The sequence below is a fragment of the Orbicella faveolata genome, unplaced genomic scaffold, assembly GCF_042242905.1.
Source record: "Orbicella faveolata isolate gen_17 unplaced genomic scaffold, um_ofav_v1 contig_25, whole genome shotgun sequence".
In the NCBI taxonomy this organism is placed as follows: Eukaryota; Metazoa; Cnidaria; class Anthozoa; order Scleractinia; family Merulinidae; genus Orbicella; species Orbicella faveolata.
The window spans coordinates 25,810,507-25,829,362 of NW_028301553.1; the positions used below are offsets into that span (position 1 = coordinate 25,810,507).

The 18,856-nt window shown below is 38.3% G+C and overlaps 2 protein-coding genes and 1 pseudogene across 4 annotated transcripts in view; 2 read left to right on the forward strand and 1 right to left on the reverse strand.

Moving 5' to 3' along the window:
- LOC110067959 (uncharacterized) overlaps positions 1–18,856 on the forward strand; it is a 51,162-nt gene that overhangs the window by 3,145 nt on the left and 29,161 nt on the right. The window contains exons 3-14 of one of the 3 annotated variants that reach the window (XM_089293915.1): positions 2,233–2,286; positions 2,889–2,933; positions 4,741–4,785; positions 5,113–5,157; positions 5,745–5,789; positions 6,197–6,259; positions 7,439–7,492; positions 8,273–8,338; positions 12,959–12,994; positions 14,142–14,240; positions 17,237–17,359; positions 18,362–18,388. In XM_089293915.1, the coding sequence (XP_089150041.1) occupies positions 2,233–2,286; positions 2,889–2,933; positions 4,741–4,785; positions 5,113–5,157; positions 5,745–5,789; positions 6,197–6,259; positions 7,439–7,492; positions 8,273–8,338; positions 12,959–12,994; positions 14,142–14,240; positions 17,237–17,359; positions 18,362–18,388 (702 nt within the window). Of the gene's footprint in view, positions 1–2,232; positions 2,287–2,888; positions 2,934–4,740; positions 4,786–4,957; positions 4,981–5,112; positions 5,158–5,744; positions 5,790–6,196; positions 6,260–7,438; positions 7,493–8,272; positions 8,339–12,958; positions 12,995–14,141; positions 14,241–17,236; positions 17,360–18,361; positions 18,389–18,856 lie in introns of those variants that run through there. The other 2 variants (XM_089293916.1, XM_089293917.1) reach the window with 2 other exon arrangements.
- LOC149109664 (uncharacterized) lies at positions 9,856–12,731 on the forward strand (annotated as a pseudogene).
- Positions 16,235–16,728, reverse strand: LOC149109665 (uncharacterized). The gene has a single exon (XM_089293919.1). The coding sequence runs from the start codon at positions 16,726–16,728 to the stop codon at positions 16,414–16,416; it is 315 nt and encodes a 104-aa protein (XP_089150045.1). The 3' UTR covers positions 16,235–16,413.

Below are 18,856 nucleotides of genomic sequence, written 5' to 3' on the forward strand. Positions count from 1 at the left end.
TGAAACACTGTCCCGAGAGTTTGATATATCTTCTCTACCGAAACCGAAACTAAGGAGTAAACGGAGAACTAAAATCGTCAAAATCTATGCTAATTAAGACCGGGTATCCAAACCTCCTTCACAGTTGTGATTCTCTTTGTTTTAACTTGATGAATTGTTAACCAGTTTGAGAATTCAGTTCTCTAACTTTTCAGAGAGGATTTCTTTTTATATTGTTTGTCCTTCAGTTTTGAGTTTGAACAATTTCAAACTACACAAACCCTAAGCACTGAGAAACATTTTTATATAAGGAGAGTTAATACTTCGGTCAACTTTTAATCCTGAGGTAGCATTAACCGGCTTTCGAACAACCCTACAGCCCTGTTGTTTGCATCTAAAACTTAACAGGCATAAATCTAAACGCTTTTGTCAGTTAGGAAATTTGTGTTATGATTATCAACATTGTAAGTGGCAGGTGGGGGAGAACTTGCTTGGTGTCCCAATTTTTTTGGCCCAGACTGTCTAAAAGAAGAATTGAAAGAATGTCTTACCACTTGCTATAAGGAAGGTCTTAGAAAAGGGGAGTTGTGCTGTCTAACGGGTACAGCTAACAAGCACTACTAAAAGGAAACAGCATGCAACAACAAGTTTTACCTGGGTAGGCAGTGCTAAAGATCGTGAAGTCCATCTTTCTAAATGACCTTCTACGGTCAGTGACTGATAATTCCTTGACATGACCTGCTATTGCTTCTGGAGGAGCAAACAGTTCACTTGCCCACCCACCAATAAAATCCAACTGTGCACGAGATATTTTGTTTGAAAAGGATGTCCCTATTTCCTGCACTGAATAAGATGACCTTGGCTCTGTCTTAAGATCTTCAGACGGGTGGTTGATCCACGCGAAACAGAAATGATCTAAATTTGGTATAAGCAGAGGGTACTGCGCAAGTGGACATTTTGCCTTGTCCTCGCTTTTTCACAGGGTTTATCTGTGGACAGCAATAAAGCGATACTGCTACCTAAACGTGATTAAATTATGTATGTCTCTGTTCGTTTTCCCCTCTAAGAGCGGAACACATATAAAGCAAGGTGCACGTTTTCTACTTCAGAAGTGTCACAAGGTTAACCACTTCAGCAAACCCTAACAATAAACCATTACTGGTAAATCATCTTAGTTCCAAACTGTGTCATATCATTCGAATTACACCTTTTTCCACTTTATAGGAATTAAATATAATTATTTGACGTTGTTTGGGATCAAGAACTAGCAAAACAGAGCTTTGCGAGAAGGTTTACATGGTTAACTATTCAATTTAAATAGAAGGGGTAGTTACGTAGTTAACCTATTGTCTCTGGCAGACAGTTAACCATATTTCAAGTATCAAACTCTACATTGCTTCCATCCTGAGTTTCAAATGATGTGAAGTGAGAAATTTTCATACCTTCTGCCAGTTGGGAAGAACAGCGAAGGTTAGGGTGCAAAACGCTGACTTTCAAGTGGTTAACCATTGATGTAATTTGTGCGCATTAATTAAATACATGTGACCCGAAAGTTTTCATGTCGCATGTAATAGTGATAAATCTGATTACTGTACACGGATAACCATTTCAATGGGTTTCATTCTATTTACTGAACACTATTCCATGAAACGACACAAAAGATCTGCTACTTTGCGAACTGATAATCTTGGAACGTGTCTTATAGACACAAGCTCTGCCCTTTCCTTTAATGCCATTTTACTCGAAGCATATCGCTTTCAGACAATCCCGAACAAATAAGTTGGAACACTTGAATTGGATCACATATCCCCCACTCCCCCCCCCCCCCCTAATCAATTAATCAATGTTCGAAAATGTTGCATTTTTTTCGACAAAAAGGGAAAAATCACCAGATTATCAACATTGTAAGTGGGGGAAGGGAGAAACTTGCTTGGTGTCCCAATTTTTTGTCTGGGATTGTAGCAATACACCATTGAATAAATACTACAAAAGGAACTCTGTAAATCCTTAGGGTAGAAAAGAGAAGGCAAATTACCACAAAATAAAAATGCTAATGCTTTGCATGATAAGAGGTCAACCAGTAAAACATTTTCAAACTCCCTGATTGGCTCTAAGCCTGTAGGGGTGCATTGGAGGGATTTCAAACATGTTGTTCTTGAAAAATGAAAATTTTGTCAGTTTCCCACTTCCCATAACAGTAGCAGCGACAGCTTTTAAAAGATTATTTCTCTCTCTTTTCTTTCATAACTGTAGTGTCAAGGGTGCACATCTTGCATTCCAAAATGTATAGGACCAAAAGGTGAAAGGGTAAGTGCATATAGCATTACAAATACATAAAAGTTGGTGGTGATTAAAACTTAATACATGCAATAAAATTCTAGCATTCTCCAACATGTTAAATATAATTCAAATAAACACAACCCCCTTACCCTTACACCTGTCAGATTATGATCCTTATGGAACACTAAGCAGTCATTTTTCTCACTTTCACCTGAAATGCAAAAGCCAAAAAAAGTGATTAACATGCTTGGAAGCCGAGTGACCTAAAAGTACCAACTGACAACCAAATAAATACCAGAAATGGAAAGAGTTTGGCAAGAATATTTGCTGGTGTTGAGGAATTCAACTGTTAAGCTAGTAAGAGTGCAGATTGTAAGGATCATTCCAAACCATGTTGGAAAAACTTGGAGGCATTGAAAGGGAAAAACTTACATAAAACTTGCTGGGTCATTTGAGATGCACAGAATTGTCTAATTGTGAACAATACCTAGAATATTGGTTGTCTGAAGACAAACGCCTCCTAGAAATCAACTGTCAAAAGGCTTAGAGGGGCTATGTCTTGATATGCAGACTAATTTGTCATGAGGTACCGTAAACTGTTGTAACCTTTAATTTCAATTTCATTCTAGGGAGATCGAGGCAGAACAGGTCAAACTGGCCCATCTGGCTTACCGGTGAGTAAAAATTTAATTGCTACCTCTTTTCCAATTGACGCTATATATCTCTTGTTTAAAGGAGAAGGTCACTCCAAAAAACATATTTTTTTTGGCCAATGCAAATAAAAAATCTCGCACTAATGTTAGCTACACACCAAAGTTTCAGCCTCAAAAGTGCAGGTTTTTTTTCCTTATGAAATTCGTCTTCAAATAAGCCCTAAATTCAACAGTGTTGCTGTCATTTTAAACAGTACTCAGCAGTCAGGCTGCATTTTCGTGACATCATTCCATCCTTGTCCATGGGTACTATACCCACCAACAAGCCCTTAAACTACCACTCTAGGTCATGGCTGCTCTCAAGCCGTATTATTTTGAGCCAAACATACTCCAAACCCCAAAAATGATTCCACGAAGATAATGAGGAGGATAATCGGTTGGAAAAAATACATTGTGCTGCTGTTGTGAAGGATGACAAGTGACAAGTAGAATAAGGCTGATTGTGTCTGGTTTGATTGAGAGTAATGTGTCATCAATACAACTGCAATAAAAGGCAAATTTGGTCCTAATAATATTAGCTAATACTGGACCTATGTTACATCAATCAAACGCCTGACACCTTCCCCCAACAAAGGACTCAAATCTAGCAGAGAACTGTGCCTTTTCTCATGAATGTTACTTTTTGTTTCATTTCTTCATTGTTATCAACATGCTATTTAAGAGCTACCTTGTGTGCATATTCTAGTCTGATAATTTTATAGTTCTTAATTACCGAAATATATATAAGCTTAACTTGTGATATCCAGAATAATCAAGGTCGAGGTAGGGGTTGTAACCCTTAATGAGACCTTAATTATTTTGGATATCACAAAAACCGAATCTAATAATTGCTTTATTATACACATTGAGCGAAAAAAAAAAAAATGGAAGTCATGTTTTTGCTTCATCACTGACGGCAAACAACACAAAACGCACAAACTTGACATGATCACCCTTATAAATCATGCACTGCGGTCATACATGATATGATTACCCGTGACTTTCAGTGTCCTTGACATGATTATTGTATAATCTGCAGCTAGATGATATCACAGGTGCTGATTTCGAAAATTCACTGTACGCTTTCGGCCAATCAGAAAAGAGATAGTGAGTCCAATGTATAATAATAAACAATAATAATTATTGGATGAGATTTTCGTGATATCCAGAATAATCAAGGTCCAGGTAGGGGTTATCAGCCAAAGCCAAAGGTTAAGGCTGATAAACCTTACCAAGACCTTGATTATTCTGGATATCACAAAAACGGAATCTAATAATTGTTTTATTATACATTGAATGGAAAAAAATGGAAGTTATGTTTTTGCTTCTTCACTGACGGCAAGCAACACAAAGCACGCGAACTTGACATGATTACCCCTAGAAATCATGCACTGCGGTCACACATGACATGATTACTCTACCCATGACCTTGAGTGTCCTTGACATGATTATTGTACAATCTGCAGTTGTGACGTCACAGGCGCTGATTTCGAAAATTCCCTGTACGCTTTCGGCCAATCAGAAAAGAGATAGTGAGTTCAATGTATAATAATGAACATTCTCGGATTTTCATTCAGTCTCTATTAACATTTCAGCTTGAGCTAAAATTTGTACCTCACCTTTCCTTCTCTTATAAGTCTCGTTTTATCTGAAACTTAAGCTTAAGCTTATATGGAAAAATTATTTACGAGTTTCAAGATTTTCAAGCCGGGATTTTACGACAAAGACGATCGTCGTTGATAAACACAGACTAAACTATTGCACTAATACCTTTGTCTTTCAATTGTAGGGCTTCCAAGGGCCCGAAGGTCTACCAGGACCAAGAGGCTATAAGGTTAAGTATCTTAATGTTCGTTGATTCATCTTGAATGGTAGATTGATTAAACCACAAGCCAGGCATTAAATTATAACCGGACGGACTGCTCGTTGCCCGCAACACCGGCCGGGTGCCATGTTTTCCCGCCCTTTTCTTAGAAAGGCTTGGTTACTAAGCATCACAGAAAATGGCGGATGTAAGCTTGCATTGTAGGTCAAATCTTTTCACTAACATTGTTAAAAGAAACTGTATTTTTCTTTCGAAAAAGTTTGTAATTAATGCAATTTTCTACACATAACCTTAAGTTAAACATATTAAAGTTTAAGGTTGAAATCTTTATTTTAGGGAGACAAAGGAGAAAGTGGTTCGATTGGAGCAAAGGGGCCAAGAGTAAGTCTGGAAAACTCTGTATTACTTCTTTGTTAATATTTGAACAACATAGTATACATCTGCTGTATTTTAAACATTTCGACATACCCTCCAGAAAAACATGCTCAACAATAAATGTTGGGATGGCCTGATAGTATCAATGTTTTAGGTACCATAATGTAAGCTTAAATTTAGGGGTTTTTTTCATAGGGGAACGTAACCAGGAGGCAAATCTAAGAAATTCTTCAGGCAAGTCAGATTAACAGTGAAGGGTGGTCTATATTTAGAAGGGAATTCTTCACCACCATTAAGAATTTTGGGAGTTTTTGACAGTATGAACAACTGATAATATGAGTGTGGCTAACAGGGAGGTGGTGGAGCACAAGTATGTTACCTCAGAAATACTAGATTGAGGTAAGCTTAAGTTTAAAAGATAATTCACTGCTGGAATGGTTTGAGTATGGGTGCGTCTCTTAGATTACAAAGAGTTCCATGAAAAAGCTGATATATTTCCATAATGGTAACATCTCACAGCACTTGAAGATTCGGGATGCTAACATTAAAATTGCAAGCAATGCTCATGTTAACTTTTCTCTTTTCCTTATCAGGGAAGAGTTGGTCCACCTGGTTTTCCTGGAGCAAATGGCAATCCGGTAATGTATTGGCTAATTTGAATTTTCAAATCCCTCCCCCCCCCCCCCCCCCCCCACCCCAACACCTGCAGCCCCCAGGGAATTTGAGGTTTTGACTTTTCAGTTGGTCAAGTATTCCGATCAGCGGAGACAAAAATGGTGTTTGTTTGTTTGTTTCCCTAACCTCAGTATCAAACTAAGTTATTAAATCCCTCTTCTCTAGACACAACATGAGTTAATGAGTTATGGAAACAAAGTACAATAACAAATTCACCCTTGAATACTTACTGTGGACTTAAATTGCACTGTGTTCCAGGTATAAATTAAAGTGACTAAATTTTCTCAAGGAAAACTTGATATTACCTTCAAACACTTTACAAAGCTTATATTGACAAAACTGAGGAAAAGGGTTTTTTTTTCTCTGTTAGGGTTTGCCTGGAGAAGATGGACCTCGTGGTATGATGGGTGACCCCGGCTGTAATGGAACAAAGGTACATATTCTGTTGTATTATTTAACAATATAAAGTGAAAAAAAAACCTTTAACCCTCTTAATACAGGTAGAATTTCAGGAATTACAAATTGCCTTTGATTTTACATTCATGTGAAGTAAAATAAAAGTTTGCAAGAGGGATTTATTGCAAACTTGGAAAATGTGAAATTTTTCATGTTTCACAAAAATAGATCAAAATCTCTGATCACAGTTTAATTCTTTATTGTGTACAAGTGTTGGATTGTTGAGTTGAAATCATTGGCTTAATTTAATAAAGGACATTTTATGCGAAGAGGTCAATAGAGTTCAAATACTTCCTCACCCAGTCCTATATGGAGTTAGCACATAAACAAAGTTTACTCTTTTTACATACATACATACATACATACACACTTTATTCATCCCAAAAGGGCTTTTTGGAATAAAGATAGGGACTTTTAAAAAAATAAATTAATTATGACATTCTATGTACAACTCAATTAATTAATTAATTAATTAATAAGTAACTTATTAATAATTAATCAATTATTAATATGTAAATCAAACTAATAGGATAGAAATATCAAAAGAAAAAAGCAATTAGGTTTCTAAAAATTTTTAAATTAAACTCCTCTTCAGGCAACGTTTAAAGTCTGTTAGTGTCGGTTTCAACTTAAGAGCATAGTCCAGTGAATTCCAGAGTTAAACTGTTCTATAATAGAGGGTTCTTTGTCCTGTGGCTGTTTTATACAAAAGAATATTAATCAACTGAGAGTTGCTCATTGTACGCTCTTTGTGTGTTGGTCTTCAAGTATGGGACAAATTTAGACATCTATTGTGTGCATTTTGATCAGGAAAGTATCCTTTTACTTACTTGAATACTTTGCACTAAAAAATGAAGCATTTGTCAGACAGGGAAAAGTTGCTGAAGCTCACTTGCAAGCAATCAATGTATCTGCCACTACTGTAAATAATGGAAATGTAAGGACCAGGGAAGTCTAAAATAATAAGAACCAATTATCTGTAAGTTCAACTTTTGCCTTCTGGGTGACTGGAAAAACTTACTTTTTCATGTTAGCTTTAGTGCTGGGCTTGCAGGATTTCTTGGTTAGGAGCCTTTGGGCTCCTCATAATTTTTCTCAGACAACAGCCTTTATAATTATTTATTATATAATTAATGCTCAACGTCATATTCAACAGGGTGAAAGAGGTGTTGCAGGTGAACCAGGAAACCCTGGAGTCAAGGGTGAAAAGGTCAGAATCAAAATTCTCCTTACCTTTGTAATACATACTTCACAATTTTCATTGGGAGAATTTATCTGAGCATTAACCTGCTCATCCCACAGTAGTCAAATGCAATCCCCAACCGCTTAATACAGCGTGCTCATAGGTCAATCATTTCTTAGCATGAGGATGTTCACACTAAGGATGTTGACTGAGCATGCAGTTCACATACATGTACCATATGATGTATTGAGTGTTGGCATCAGACAAGTAAAAAAAATCAACAATAGCAGTTCCGGTGATCAGCGCTATTTGCATGGATTTAATAATCTTGGGCATTCAGTGATGCATATTTTTCTGTTAATAAATCAATTGAACTACCATTTTTGTACATTTTTTAAAACATGACAAGAACTCTATGACATGTATTAGAAATTTGAATTATTTTGCTCCACAAATCAAGATATTTTTTAACACATGTTATCTCAAATAATCTACTTAGCTTTAAAACAACATCACTGAACAATGTTAAAAGGAATTCTGAGCTGAGCTTTTGGGAGTAAAAAGCCCTTGAAGTGTTTGCTTATTGCAGGTTTTGTGCAACAAAATGGTTCAATATTGGTGTCCACATCTGCTAAACAGAGGTGTCAGCTGAAAGCAAGGTTATTTTGCAGTAATTGTGGGATGAAAATTTAGGGACTCTAACTGGTGTCCACTTATACAGGGTGTCCACTTAATATCGGGTCCCCTTAAATACTGGTTTCACTGTAGTACACTTGTATATTTCTATGCTTTTTTTGTTTTGCTTAGGGCTTGTCTGGTAGCATTGGAATGAAGGGTGAAAAAGGTTCTGCTGTTGATGTTACTGGTCCTCAGGTGAGCTTATGCAGTACAAAATAATAATTATCATGTGTTTCTTCACTAACAAGCCAAACACCCTGAGCAGTCTCAAGTTCAATCAAAGTGGCTTAAGAGCCACTCAACTTAGAAAACCAGGAGGTACAAGTTAATTATCAATTCCCCCTATTAAAACAAAAATTAAGTTAAACTTCTTTTTGTACCAAAAATGATTTTGTATCAAAAAATGTGACATTCCCCATGCTATATGCGTTATGTTATGCATTATTATTATTACACTTATAACGCAATTTGCATCAATTTTTTCAGCTTTCAAAAGGTCAAGTGCAAATATATGTAATAAATTTACATTGTTTAGACATTCTGTTCCTTAAAACTCAGAGAAACAATCAAATCCAAGTTTTCCTCCTGCCATTTCCTTGTTACATTAGCCCTTTCTTATTCCCCAGATGTGTTTTGAATTTAAACTACTCATTGTGAGGAAATCAGTTCACCTCCATGTTGAATATAACTTCAACTTGACTATGACTGTGAAAACCTTGTACATTGAGGGGTGGCAAATGGTCCTTCGAAAACCATGGGTCTTGCAAAACTTTTGCCGAATTTCATGGGTCTTGCAGTCTTGTTGTTTTGGAAGTTATGTACGTCTTGCAGTCTCAATTTTTTTTTGAGGCTAAGAAAGTTGTTTATTTTTTTATTAGTTGAAAGACATCTGAACATCTTGGAACCTGAACATTGTGAGCTCACGTTTAAAACACTCTGAATTCTTGGTCTCACAACTGAAGAAATCAAAATGTCTCGGGTTCAAAAAGAAAAACGTTAGTCTTGTCTTCTGGCAAAGTCTTGTATTTACCATTCACCACCCCTACATTGATCAGCAGATTTACAGATAGTCTAACAGGGAGCGAAGGAAGGATCAAGTTAATCTTGCATCCTTACCTACAACTTAGAAAATATTATTTTCCAAGTTAAAAACAATGCAATCATTAAATTTATACAGGCAAAAACTAACAATAGATAAATCCGATGTTTCAGCGACATCTTGGCGCCATTGTCAAGGGAAACTAATTAAATATGCGATTTCAAGAGTAACTAAGAGTTCAGAGTTTCTAATTTGCATAAGTTAGACAAAGACTTTAGCGCGAACTGAGTCTGATTGTACATTTAAACACGGTCGTAATTGTTTAATGAGTAACATCTCATTAATGAGACAATCAAACTTGTTGTGGCATTTTTTCAACACGCTAAAACAATTGCGAAGGTCATCCGGAATCCTGCCTGCGTGTCTATTATCATAGTGATTGCGTACTGACGAGGTCTTGCTTCTATGTCCATCAACGCGTACGAACAGATGGCCACGGGTGTAACCGACATAACCAGCATCGCACTGGTCACACTTGAAGTTATACACAACGCATTGTTGATCAATGAGCTGAGGCTTAGGTTCGCTTGTCGGGAACTCCTGGGCAATCTTGCGGCTCGTAAACACCGGTTGAACACTGGTCTGCAGCTTCACACTGAGATCTTTCAAGCTCCGTGCCAAGATCAAACAGAGTGAAGCCCTCAGAAGTGAGATCAACTCCATCTACACTAATATCCGACAAGCCTGCAGTTTGTTTTGGTACACTTGCATTCTTCGCATTATTAGCGGCCTTCGAAAGGACTACTACCATGAAGTCATGTCTGTGCACACTCGTAAGATCTCGAGGTTACTAAACACTGAAGTCGATGTCGACGAGCATATCACAAACATCTCCTCGCATGAGCTCAGTTTCTTTCAGAAATTGGTTCTCTGTTGAGGCTTAAAGTTCGCCATACCCCAGCGTATCTCAAACATCGAGATTAAGGCGAGCTTTGAGAAGGCCTACTGGGACTTGGAACGGCATCTAAACAGTGAGAACTCTAAGGAACTGGCTGCCGCAACATTAAAATCTATAGCTCTCAATTACATCAACCATAAAGGTCCGAGTCCTCCTAAACAGCTTTTGACAGCCATTAAACAACTAAAGCGCCGTGATGATATCATCATAACAAAACCAGACAAAGGCTCAGGTGTCATTGTAATGGATAAGTCGGAATATATACATCTACTATCCGAAGCTTCTGTCAATGACACCAGCAAATTTCATCCCATTCCTTCTGAACAACCAAAAACCCGAGGCAGACCACCCAAGCACTATCATCCGCTTTTAGGAGGCTCTTGTACAATCTATCATCACAAGGATCCTCCCTCACGCTGTGGCCCAGTCTCTTCGTCCGACCGGTTCTAGACTGGCACACCTGTACGGGTTGCCGAAAACACACAAGGAGAAATTAGCCATGTGACCAATGATGTGTCCTCCTTGTTCACGAATGTACCTTTGGATGAAACCATTACCATTCTCGCAGACAGAGCCTTTAGAAACAACTGGTTTAATTCCGAGTATGATTTGAACATTTCAAAGCAAGACCTTATTGATCTTTTGGGTGTGGCCACCAAGGGGCTGCTTTTCCAAGTTAATGGATCCCTGTATGAACAGATCGACGGAGTAGCGATGGGGTCCCCCCTTGGGCCCTTGCTAGCCAACGTATTCATGTTGTCTATTGAAGAGAAATTAGATGTTGAGGGCAAGCTGCCACCTTACTATCGTCGATATGTTGACGACACATTCACTGTGATGCCCGATTTGTCTACAGCTAGGGACTTTCTTAACACCCTCAACCACGCTCACCCCGCCATCAACTTCACTATAGAGGTCGAAAATGATGGAATGCTTCCCTTTCTCGGTACTCAACTCCTAAACAGAGCACCTCGTATTGAAACTAAAGTGTTTGTGAAGCCAACAAACAGTGGTCTGCTTCTCCATTACCACAGTCATGTCGATAATAGGTACAAGCGCGGACTATTGACAACTATGCTCGATTGCGCACATCGCCTGTCTTCGTCATGGTCCTACTTCACTGAGGAGTGCGAACGACTGAAGTCTGTTTTCTCTAAACTGAAATATCCCAAGCACCTTGCTGACTCCACTGTCAAAACCTTCCTAAATTTAAAGGTCGCTGACCAGCCCTCATTACGGTCCAGATCTACGACAGAAAACACTACTCGGGTTGTCATACCCTTTAAAGACCAGGAGTCTGCTAATATCGTGAAGACACAGTTGAAAGATCTCAGTGTGAAGCTGCAGACCAGTGTTCAACCGGTGTTTACGAGCTGCAAGATTGCCCAGGAGTTCCCGACAAGCGAACCTAAGCCTCAGCTCATTGATCAACAATGTGTTGTGTATAACTTCAAGTGTGACCAGTGCGATGCTGGTTATGTCGGTTACACCCGTGGCCATCTGTTCGTACGCGTTGATGGACATAGAAGCAAGACCTCGTCAGTACGCAATCACTATGATAATAGACACGCAGGCAGGATTCCGGATGACCTTCGCAATTGTTTTAGCATGTTGAAAAAATGCCACAACAAGTTTGATTGTCTCATTAATGAGATGTTACTCATTAAACAATTACGACCGTGTTTAAATGTACAATCAGACTCAGTTCGTGCTAAAGTCTTTGTCTAACTTATGCAAATTAGAAACTCTGAACTCTTAGTTACTCTTGAAATCGCATATTTAATTAGTTTCCCTTGACAATGGCGCTAAGATGTCGCCGAAACGTCGGATTTATCTATCATTAGTTTTTGCCTGTATATGTTTATCTAAATCATTAAATTGCTGACTTTTACATATTTTTGTTTCATCCAGAGATCTATTTTGTTTTTTTTCTCCAAGTCATAAGCCTGGCAAGTATGCCAGAAGACATACTTGACCTGCCAAAATTTTACTTGTCCATTCAAAAGGGAAGAATTGAAATTGAACAACATGTAAATGGAAGGTTTACTTTTTTGTTATTTTCATGTGAGCAAACTCCCAGCTGGTGGACCAAAAATGATGATTTTATCACGAAAGAAAGCTGCAAATCTTTCTCTGTTTTCTAAAAGTTCAAAATGGATGAGAAGTCAATCAGAATGCAGGAAACTAGGAAGAAAATTTTAAAAAATGTTGTTTTGGTAGAGTCAAACTAAACTCATCCAGTGGATAAGTTTTTTATCTATTTTGTTTTGGTAGTTCGTACAATTTTTTGCTTGTCTTGGACAACCAGACAACTGCAAATATGGATCCCTGTATCATCACTTAAAAATTTAACTTCCTTTTTTATCTCGCTCATAAATTTAAAAACCATGCAACAGATAAACTACAGGCCTTTCCTTATTTTTGTTTCATCACTTACAAATCTAACTTCCTTTTTTTCGCAATCGTAAATATAAAAACCATGCAACCAATCAACTACAGACCTTTCCTTATAGCCTACACAGCAAGTGTTCCTGTATGAAGAGCTTCTCTGCATTCTGGCAGTGAAGAAATTGGAATGAGAAAAAAATAAATCAATGATGGAGGGGGTGGTGGCCATGACCCCCTGCTTTGATGGGTATTGCTCTCGCTCCAATTAACATGCTCCCAGAATGCGGAAAAGCTCTTCGTACAGGAACGTTACAGGAATGCTTGCTACTCAGGCTACATGTACTTGCCTTTTTTTCCTTCTTTTCCTTTTTATAATTTTTTCTCATATTTTTCTCTTTTTTTTTCTTATTTTCCTTTTTTTGTCATGAAGGGAGATGCTGGACTTCCAGGACCAGCAGGAGATCCGGTAAGTATAATTTCTCATAATAAACTAATTTTTATTCATTTAAAAAATGTTCAAGGAATAGGGCACACTGCAGTTGGTCAGCTTGAGGTGCAGTGCCCTCATGGTTAGTGAGCTCGTATCCAGATCGAACAGTCCAGGCTTGAGGTCTGGTCGGGGACATTGTGTTGCGTTCTTGGGTGAGAAACAGATCTCCACCCAGGTGTACAAATGAGTAGTGGTAACCTCGATGCTGGGGGTAACCCTGTAATGGACTAGCATCCCATCCGGGGAGGAGTAAAAATATTCCTAGTCGCTTCATGCTACAGAAACTATGATAAGCTCTAGCCTGATGGGCCACTTGGCTCATATGCAGACTTTTTCTAATGAAGTGAAGAAAACAGCACAGAAGAAGCGTAAAAGAGCAACTTAATAAGTTTCTTAAGAGCTCTACAGACTTCTCAAGTGCCTCATAACTTGATGATGCACTTCTAAAAGCATGACTTAATGGTTTTGTAACATTGCCTATGGAAATAAATTTCTCTTGCAGACCAAAGTTAACTTTGTTCATATGGATTGTGATACTCGCTCATGCTTAAAGAGTTTGACTGTACAGCTTTGCTAGCTTCATTATAAAATTAAACAGCTATAAAGTGTAAGGCCTGCAGCACACCCATGTCATGCTTTATTTGAGCAATAGACCACTCTTTCTATGGTTTTACCAGCACAATAAACCCCATATATAATGTTGGGAGAACACAAGAAAAGTAAATCAGAAGCCATTATGCCAGAGATCTACTACAGAACAATGGGTATCATTTTGTTTCTTTTGTGATGTTCATTTCTAGTGTTAAGTTTGAAGGACACCACTCTAATATTCCTAGAGATATTCCTTATTCATTGTTTTACTGTTTTAATGGAACTATTTAATATGACATCACTAGTTTCCTAATTTCCATCAGTAAAAAAATGTCACTATCTCTGAAACAAAAGGACTGGAGACATTCCTAAAACGAAAATGCCGTTCTTCTTCATTCCGAAAAGCCTTTCAAATAAGTAACAGTTATTTTTCATTTCATAGGCACTTTAAGTTGATTTTTGTACTAATTGACTGGAGGGGGGTTAAACATTACAGCACGCATGTAACCTTCACAACAATGTTCATTTTTAGGGTAGCCGTGGAGATCCAGGCATTCCTGGCGATCAGGGACCTGAGGGAAAGAAGGGAGACCAAGGTGAAACAGGTGCACCAGGACCAAGAGGAGAAAGAGTATGTGACTTTTGTTGCAGTCTTGTAGCAATCTATTCGTTGTCCTACATGGAATGGTTTGGGCATTCTTCGTTTGCATGTAGCATCATCGTGTTCTGAAATCCAAATCTAAAGAGCCGCCAAGGTTTTTATCCTCATCAGGCATAAGAGGGGTAAATTTTTATCTGTTGACATATTTTCAGCTCAATAGCTTGCTTCGTCTGGAAACAAGCACATATTGAATTTCAGAGTTATCATAATGGCAGTGCATGACAAAAAGCTACAAACGCGTTTGTTGAAAAAATATTACTTAATATCTCATGATTTTTGTCCTTTTAAGAAGTTAAAGCACTATTCAAATGTTGGCTTGTTCAGTTCAGATAATCAGTCGCCTCGATAGCCATAGTAAGTTCCAGAAGTTTACACTATTTTCCAGCCGCCATGTTGGTGTGCAACAGATCGAGGTACATCAGCATGGCGGCTACATTCTCCATGGCAGCTTCATGGGCTCTGTAAATTTGTGCAAAACATTTCGACGAATGTCTAAAGTTTGGGAAGACGCACAGACTTAAAACTTGGATAAGTATCTTCTTTATTAATCTCCTTTAACAACATAATTTCTTGACTTTATCCACTGAATGATTTTCAAATATATTTTTTTTATTACCGTATTTATTCACCTATAAGCCAAGCAATTTTTGCAAAAAATTTTACTCAGTTTTGGGAATTTTTTTCCGAAAAGGGGGGTTTGGCTTATAGCCGAGAGTTTTGAATAATTTTTTTCTTCGAAGCGTCATCAACAAAGTGAAAATCATCATAGACATTTCTGATTCGGCTTATAGCCAAGTCAATTTCTTGAAATTATAGTAAAACACAACAAAAACAAGTCGTAAAATGTTGGTCATTGAACTTTTATATAATTGGTGGCTCCTAAAGGAACCGTTTCTGTGTGATAGTTATTAGCTTTCAACTAAAAGTTTCCTCGCCATCAGTCTCGTCTTCGCTGTCCATCTTGAACTCATCCTCCATTTCTTCATCATCATCATCAAGTTCCTGTTAGTCTTCCGTTCCGTCCATGGCATTGGAAATTCCACAGCTCTTAAAAGACTTCTTTACCATCTCCTCTGAAAATCTCTTGCCATGCTTCTTTAATCCATTGAAGGACAAGGTTTCTAGTTGGCGCCTTCTTCTTTCCTGCCAGGGTGAACTCGAATGGCCCAGTGATCATCCACACCAAATACTTTTTCCAGAGGTGATCTTTAAATGGCTTATTCACGGATTTATTCAAGGGCTGCAAAACAGTGGTTAGACCTCCAGGGATGACTGCTACATCGATGTTGCACCGTTGGAGATCGCTTTTGACGGCATCCGTTGGGTGAGCTCTGAACGAATCCCACACCAGCAGCGACGGTTCGTTGCGAGGGTTCCTCGGCAAACGATGGCGAATCCACTGCTGAACACCTGGCTCATCTATCCATCCTTTTTTGTGAAAGGAAACACGGAGAGAATCAGGAACGACAAGGTCTCATGGAGTCTGGATGCCTTTAAAGATGACCTTGGGAGGAAGTTTGGCCCCATCTGCAGCAACACCAAGAGTTAAGGTGAAGCTTCGCTTCTCTGCTCTGCAAGATTTAACAGGCACAGTTCTACTACCACTGAACTCTAGCGTTCGGCTTGAAGGAAGTTCAAAATGCATTGGCATCTCATCCATGTTGTAAATTTGGGACAGGGGATAATCTGTTCATCGTCTGGCTGCAATGATAAACCAGTGGAACTGGACAATTTTCTCTTCTAGGTCTTCAGGTAGTCGCTGGGCGAGTGTTGTTTTTGTTCAAAGGCTTACTGAGTGGCGTCGTTTCCAGTTCTGGTACCAGCCAAGGGAAGCTTTAAATGAAGGATCGGTGGACAGTTCTTTTGCCTTCAGGCGCAGCATTAATCCACTCATGGCAATGCCTGTGAAAAATAAAACCGTCCAGGATAAATAAAAATTCAAGTGAACGAAGTGATCAAAGCGAAGTGTTCTGTTTACTTTGCGTTGACAGGCATTGTTAATTTGTTTTGACAATTTCTAAATCTGGCCAATCACAAGCGTTGGTTCCCACAGGTCGACAAACAAACTCACGTGCACTCGCTCGTGCGAAGAGATTGAGGGAAAACTTTTTGATCGATTTCGATAATAAAAAGTCAATTGAATCTACACGAAATGTTTATCCGATTTGACATGAAGCGATGAGTACTCACCTTGCTCTCTTTGGTCTGAAAACCATTCCAACATCTGCTGGTCTAGCTCTGGATACTTTGGAGTGAAGCGGCCCAACGTTGTTGGTTTTGCAGACATCTTCAGCTCACTGTTGAAAAGTTTTACCTGGTCTCTTCTCCATCGACGAACCATCGACTCGCTAAACCCGTAGTTTCGGGTGATCTCTGGGTTGTTTTCAACAGCTTCAGCCTCAGCAACAACTTTGAGCTTAAAAGCCATGTTGTAAGAAGTACAGCAAACTTTTGGCATGATGAATATGATTGCGGACGATATGTAAACTGATAATTTTGGGAAGTGTTTGTTTGAAACTTAGTCTGAATGGTGGAATTCGTTATGTTCAGCTGTACTTATAGACTAGTTAGGATCAATTGATATTCACATTCTCGCTGATTCACTAACTGTTTACAATAAACTTTTGAATATTCATTTGGTTGTGTTAATTTGTTCAACAATCAACATATGTTTCCTGAGAGGGACGCTTCAAAGGTGAAATTTTTCTGCGAAACTTTGGTCTCAGCTCATAGCCGAGAGTTTTCCAATTTTTTTTTGACAAGCTTAAGCCCATCGTCAGTTCTCTCAAGTTTAGGGTCTCAGCTTATAGCCGGGATCGGCTTATAGGCGAATAAATACGGCATTGCGTGACAGTGCAAACGAAGAATTGGTTTGTTGTTTGTCAGGCACAATTTTTCCCAATACAGACCTCCCATCCAGCAAATAACATATGTTTACTAATGGTTTGTTTTATCTGTCACCATAGGGATATCCAGGTGTTGATAAGCAGGGTGAGAAAGGTGCCCCAGGACAAAAGGGGATTAAAGGAGAAAAAGGAAAGCCAGGAGGTTTAAGTGAAGTCGGAACACTTAACTCAACTGTTATACCTGTAAGGAAATTGTTGAACATCTGTTCATTTATGCTCATTCCACAACATCTTACTTTCCGACTTAGAAATGGTGCAACACCTTCAGTTGCCAGCATCTCTGCTGGCAATTGAAGGGAAATTCTTAAACAAGTTTTCATTTCTCATTAGGCCCGAGGGCTGGAAATAATGGCTGTAGTCATCAGACAATGTCCACAGCCTGATTGGAGATTTGACTGGTCAAACTTTCATCTTAACAGTCACATTGACCAGCCACGTTCAATTGATCATATTGAAATAAACTGAAGTTTCCACGCTTTTCTTAACTATCCGTTACAGCTCGACACAGTATTCTTAAGTATTCTTAAGTAACCAATAAGGAAACAAATATCTGGTTGAAGTTGAAGCTATATTAACCTCCTCTGTGTGTTAAAGACATGTTCAATTCCAACACAATTCTTCACATGATACATTGGAAATGATGGGTAATTGACGCCAAGGAAAGACTTCACTTTCTACAAATTACATGAATTTATACATATAACACACATGTGTTTTGACCACTCATTCCAGTCACAACTTGGATCACTGTACAACTTTTTTAGCACCACAATCTGACTGATAAGCAGTAAAATTCAGCAGTTTATCATTTACATTAAAAGCACCTACCTAAAGTAAGCAACACTGTAGATAACAATCAATTCATTCAATCGGAAATACATGAAGACTGAGCTGAAATTACATGTTAATATATTTGACCAGCTAGAAATGAGGTATTTCCAAGCTAAATTCATTTGGCCTGTCATCTTGACTGGCCATCAAGCAGCTGTTATTTCCTACCCTACCAGCCAATGTGGTTATGCCTGGTTTTTTGTTATCCATGAGAGTGTAATGTGTGAACTTAACAAGTAACTATGAGCAGTGAAATATGGTGGGCCTGTTTATTTGAATGTTGTGATTATGCATCATTTTTATTATATTAAGAGATTTCTTTGACCTGAATATTGTTGTTGCTCTTGTTTTCAGGGACCCAAAGGGCCAAAAGGAGAAAAGGTATTGATAACTACTATGAAAAATATGTTGTACAACAAGCAAGGATATTTGTGAAGGCATGATGAACCAATTGTTAGATTCAAGATCAACCAACCACTAGTAAGCCAGTAGCCAAGGTCATTTTGCCTTTTTGGGGAATAATTTTACAACAAAATTTGTTGGAAAGCATTGGATGTGGGAGGAGCATGTTACCGACACATGAACAGGCTTATTCCATCTGAGAAAATGGCCATACTAATGGTGTACAATAAAATAGGTGTGGGAGACTGTTGAAATTGTATCACTTTGTTATAACACAACTTCACCAAATCAGATAAATAAAGTGACCAGAGAATGCCAAAACCATCAAGTTTTATCAAGTTGTCCTCCCTTTTAGAATTCATGTGGCATCTTGGGAAGAGGGTTGCTAAACATTCTAGTGAGGGCATAATATTAATAGTACTATATGCAAGTGGCTATTAACAAACT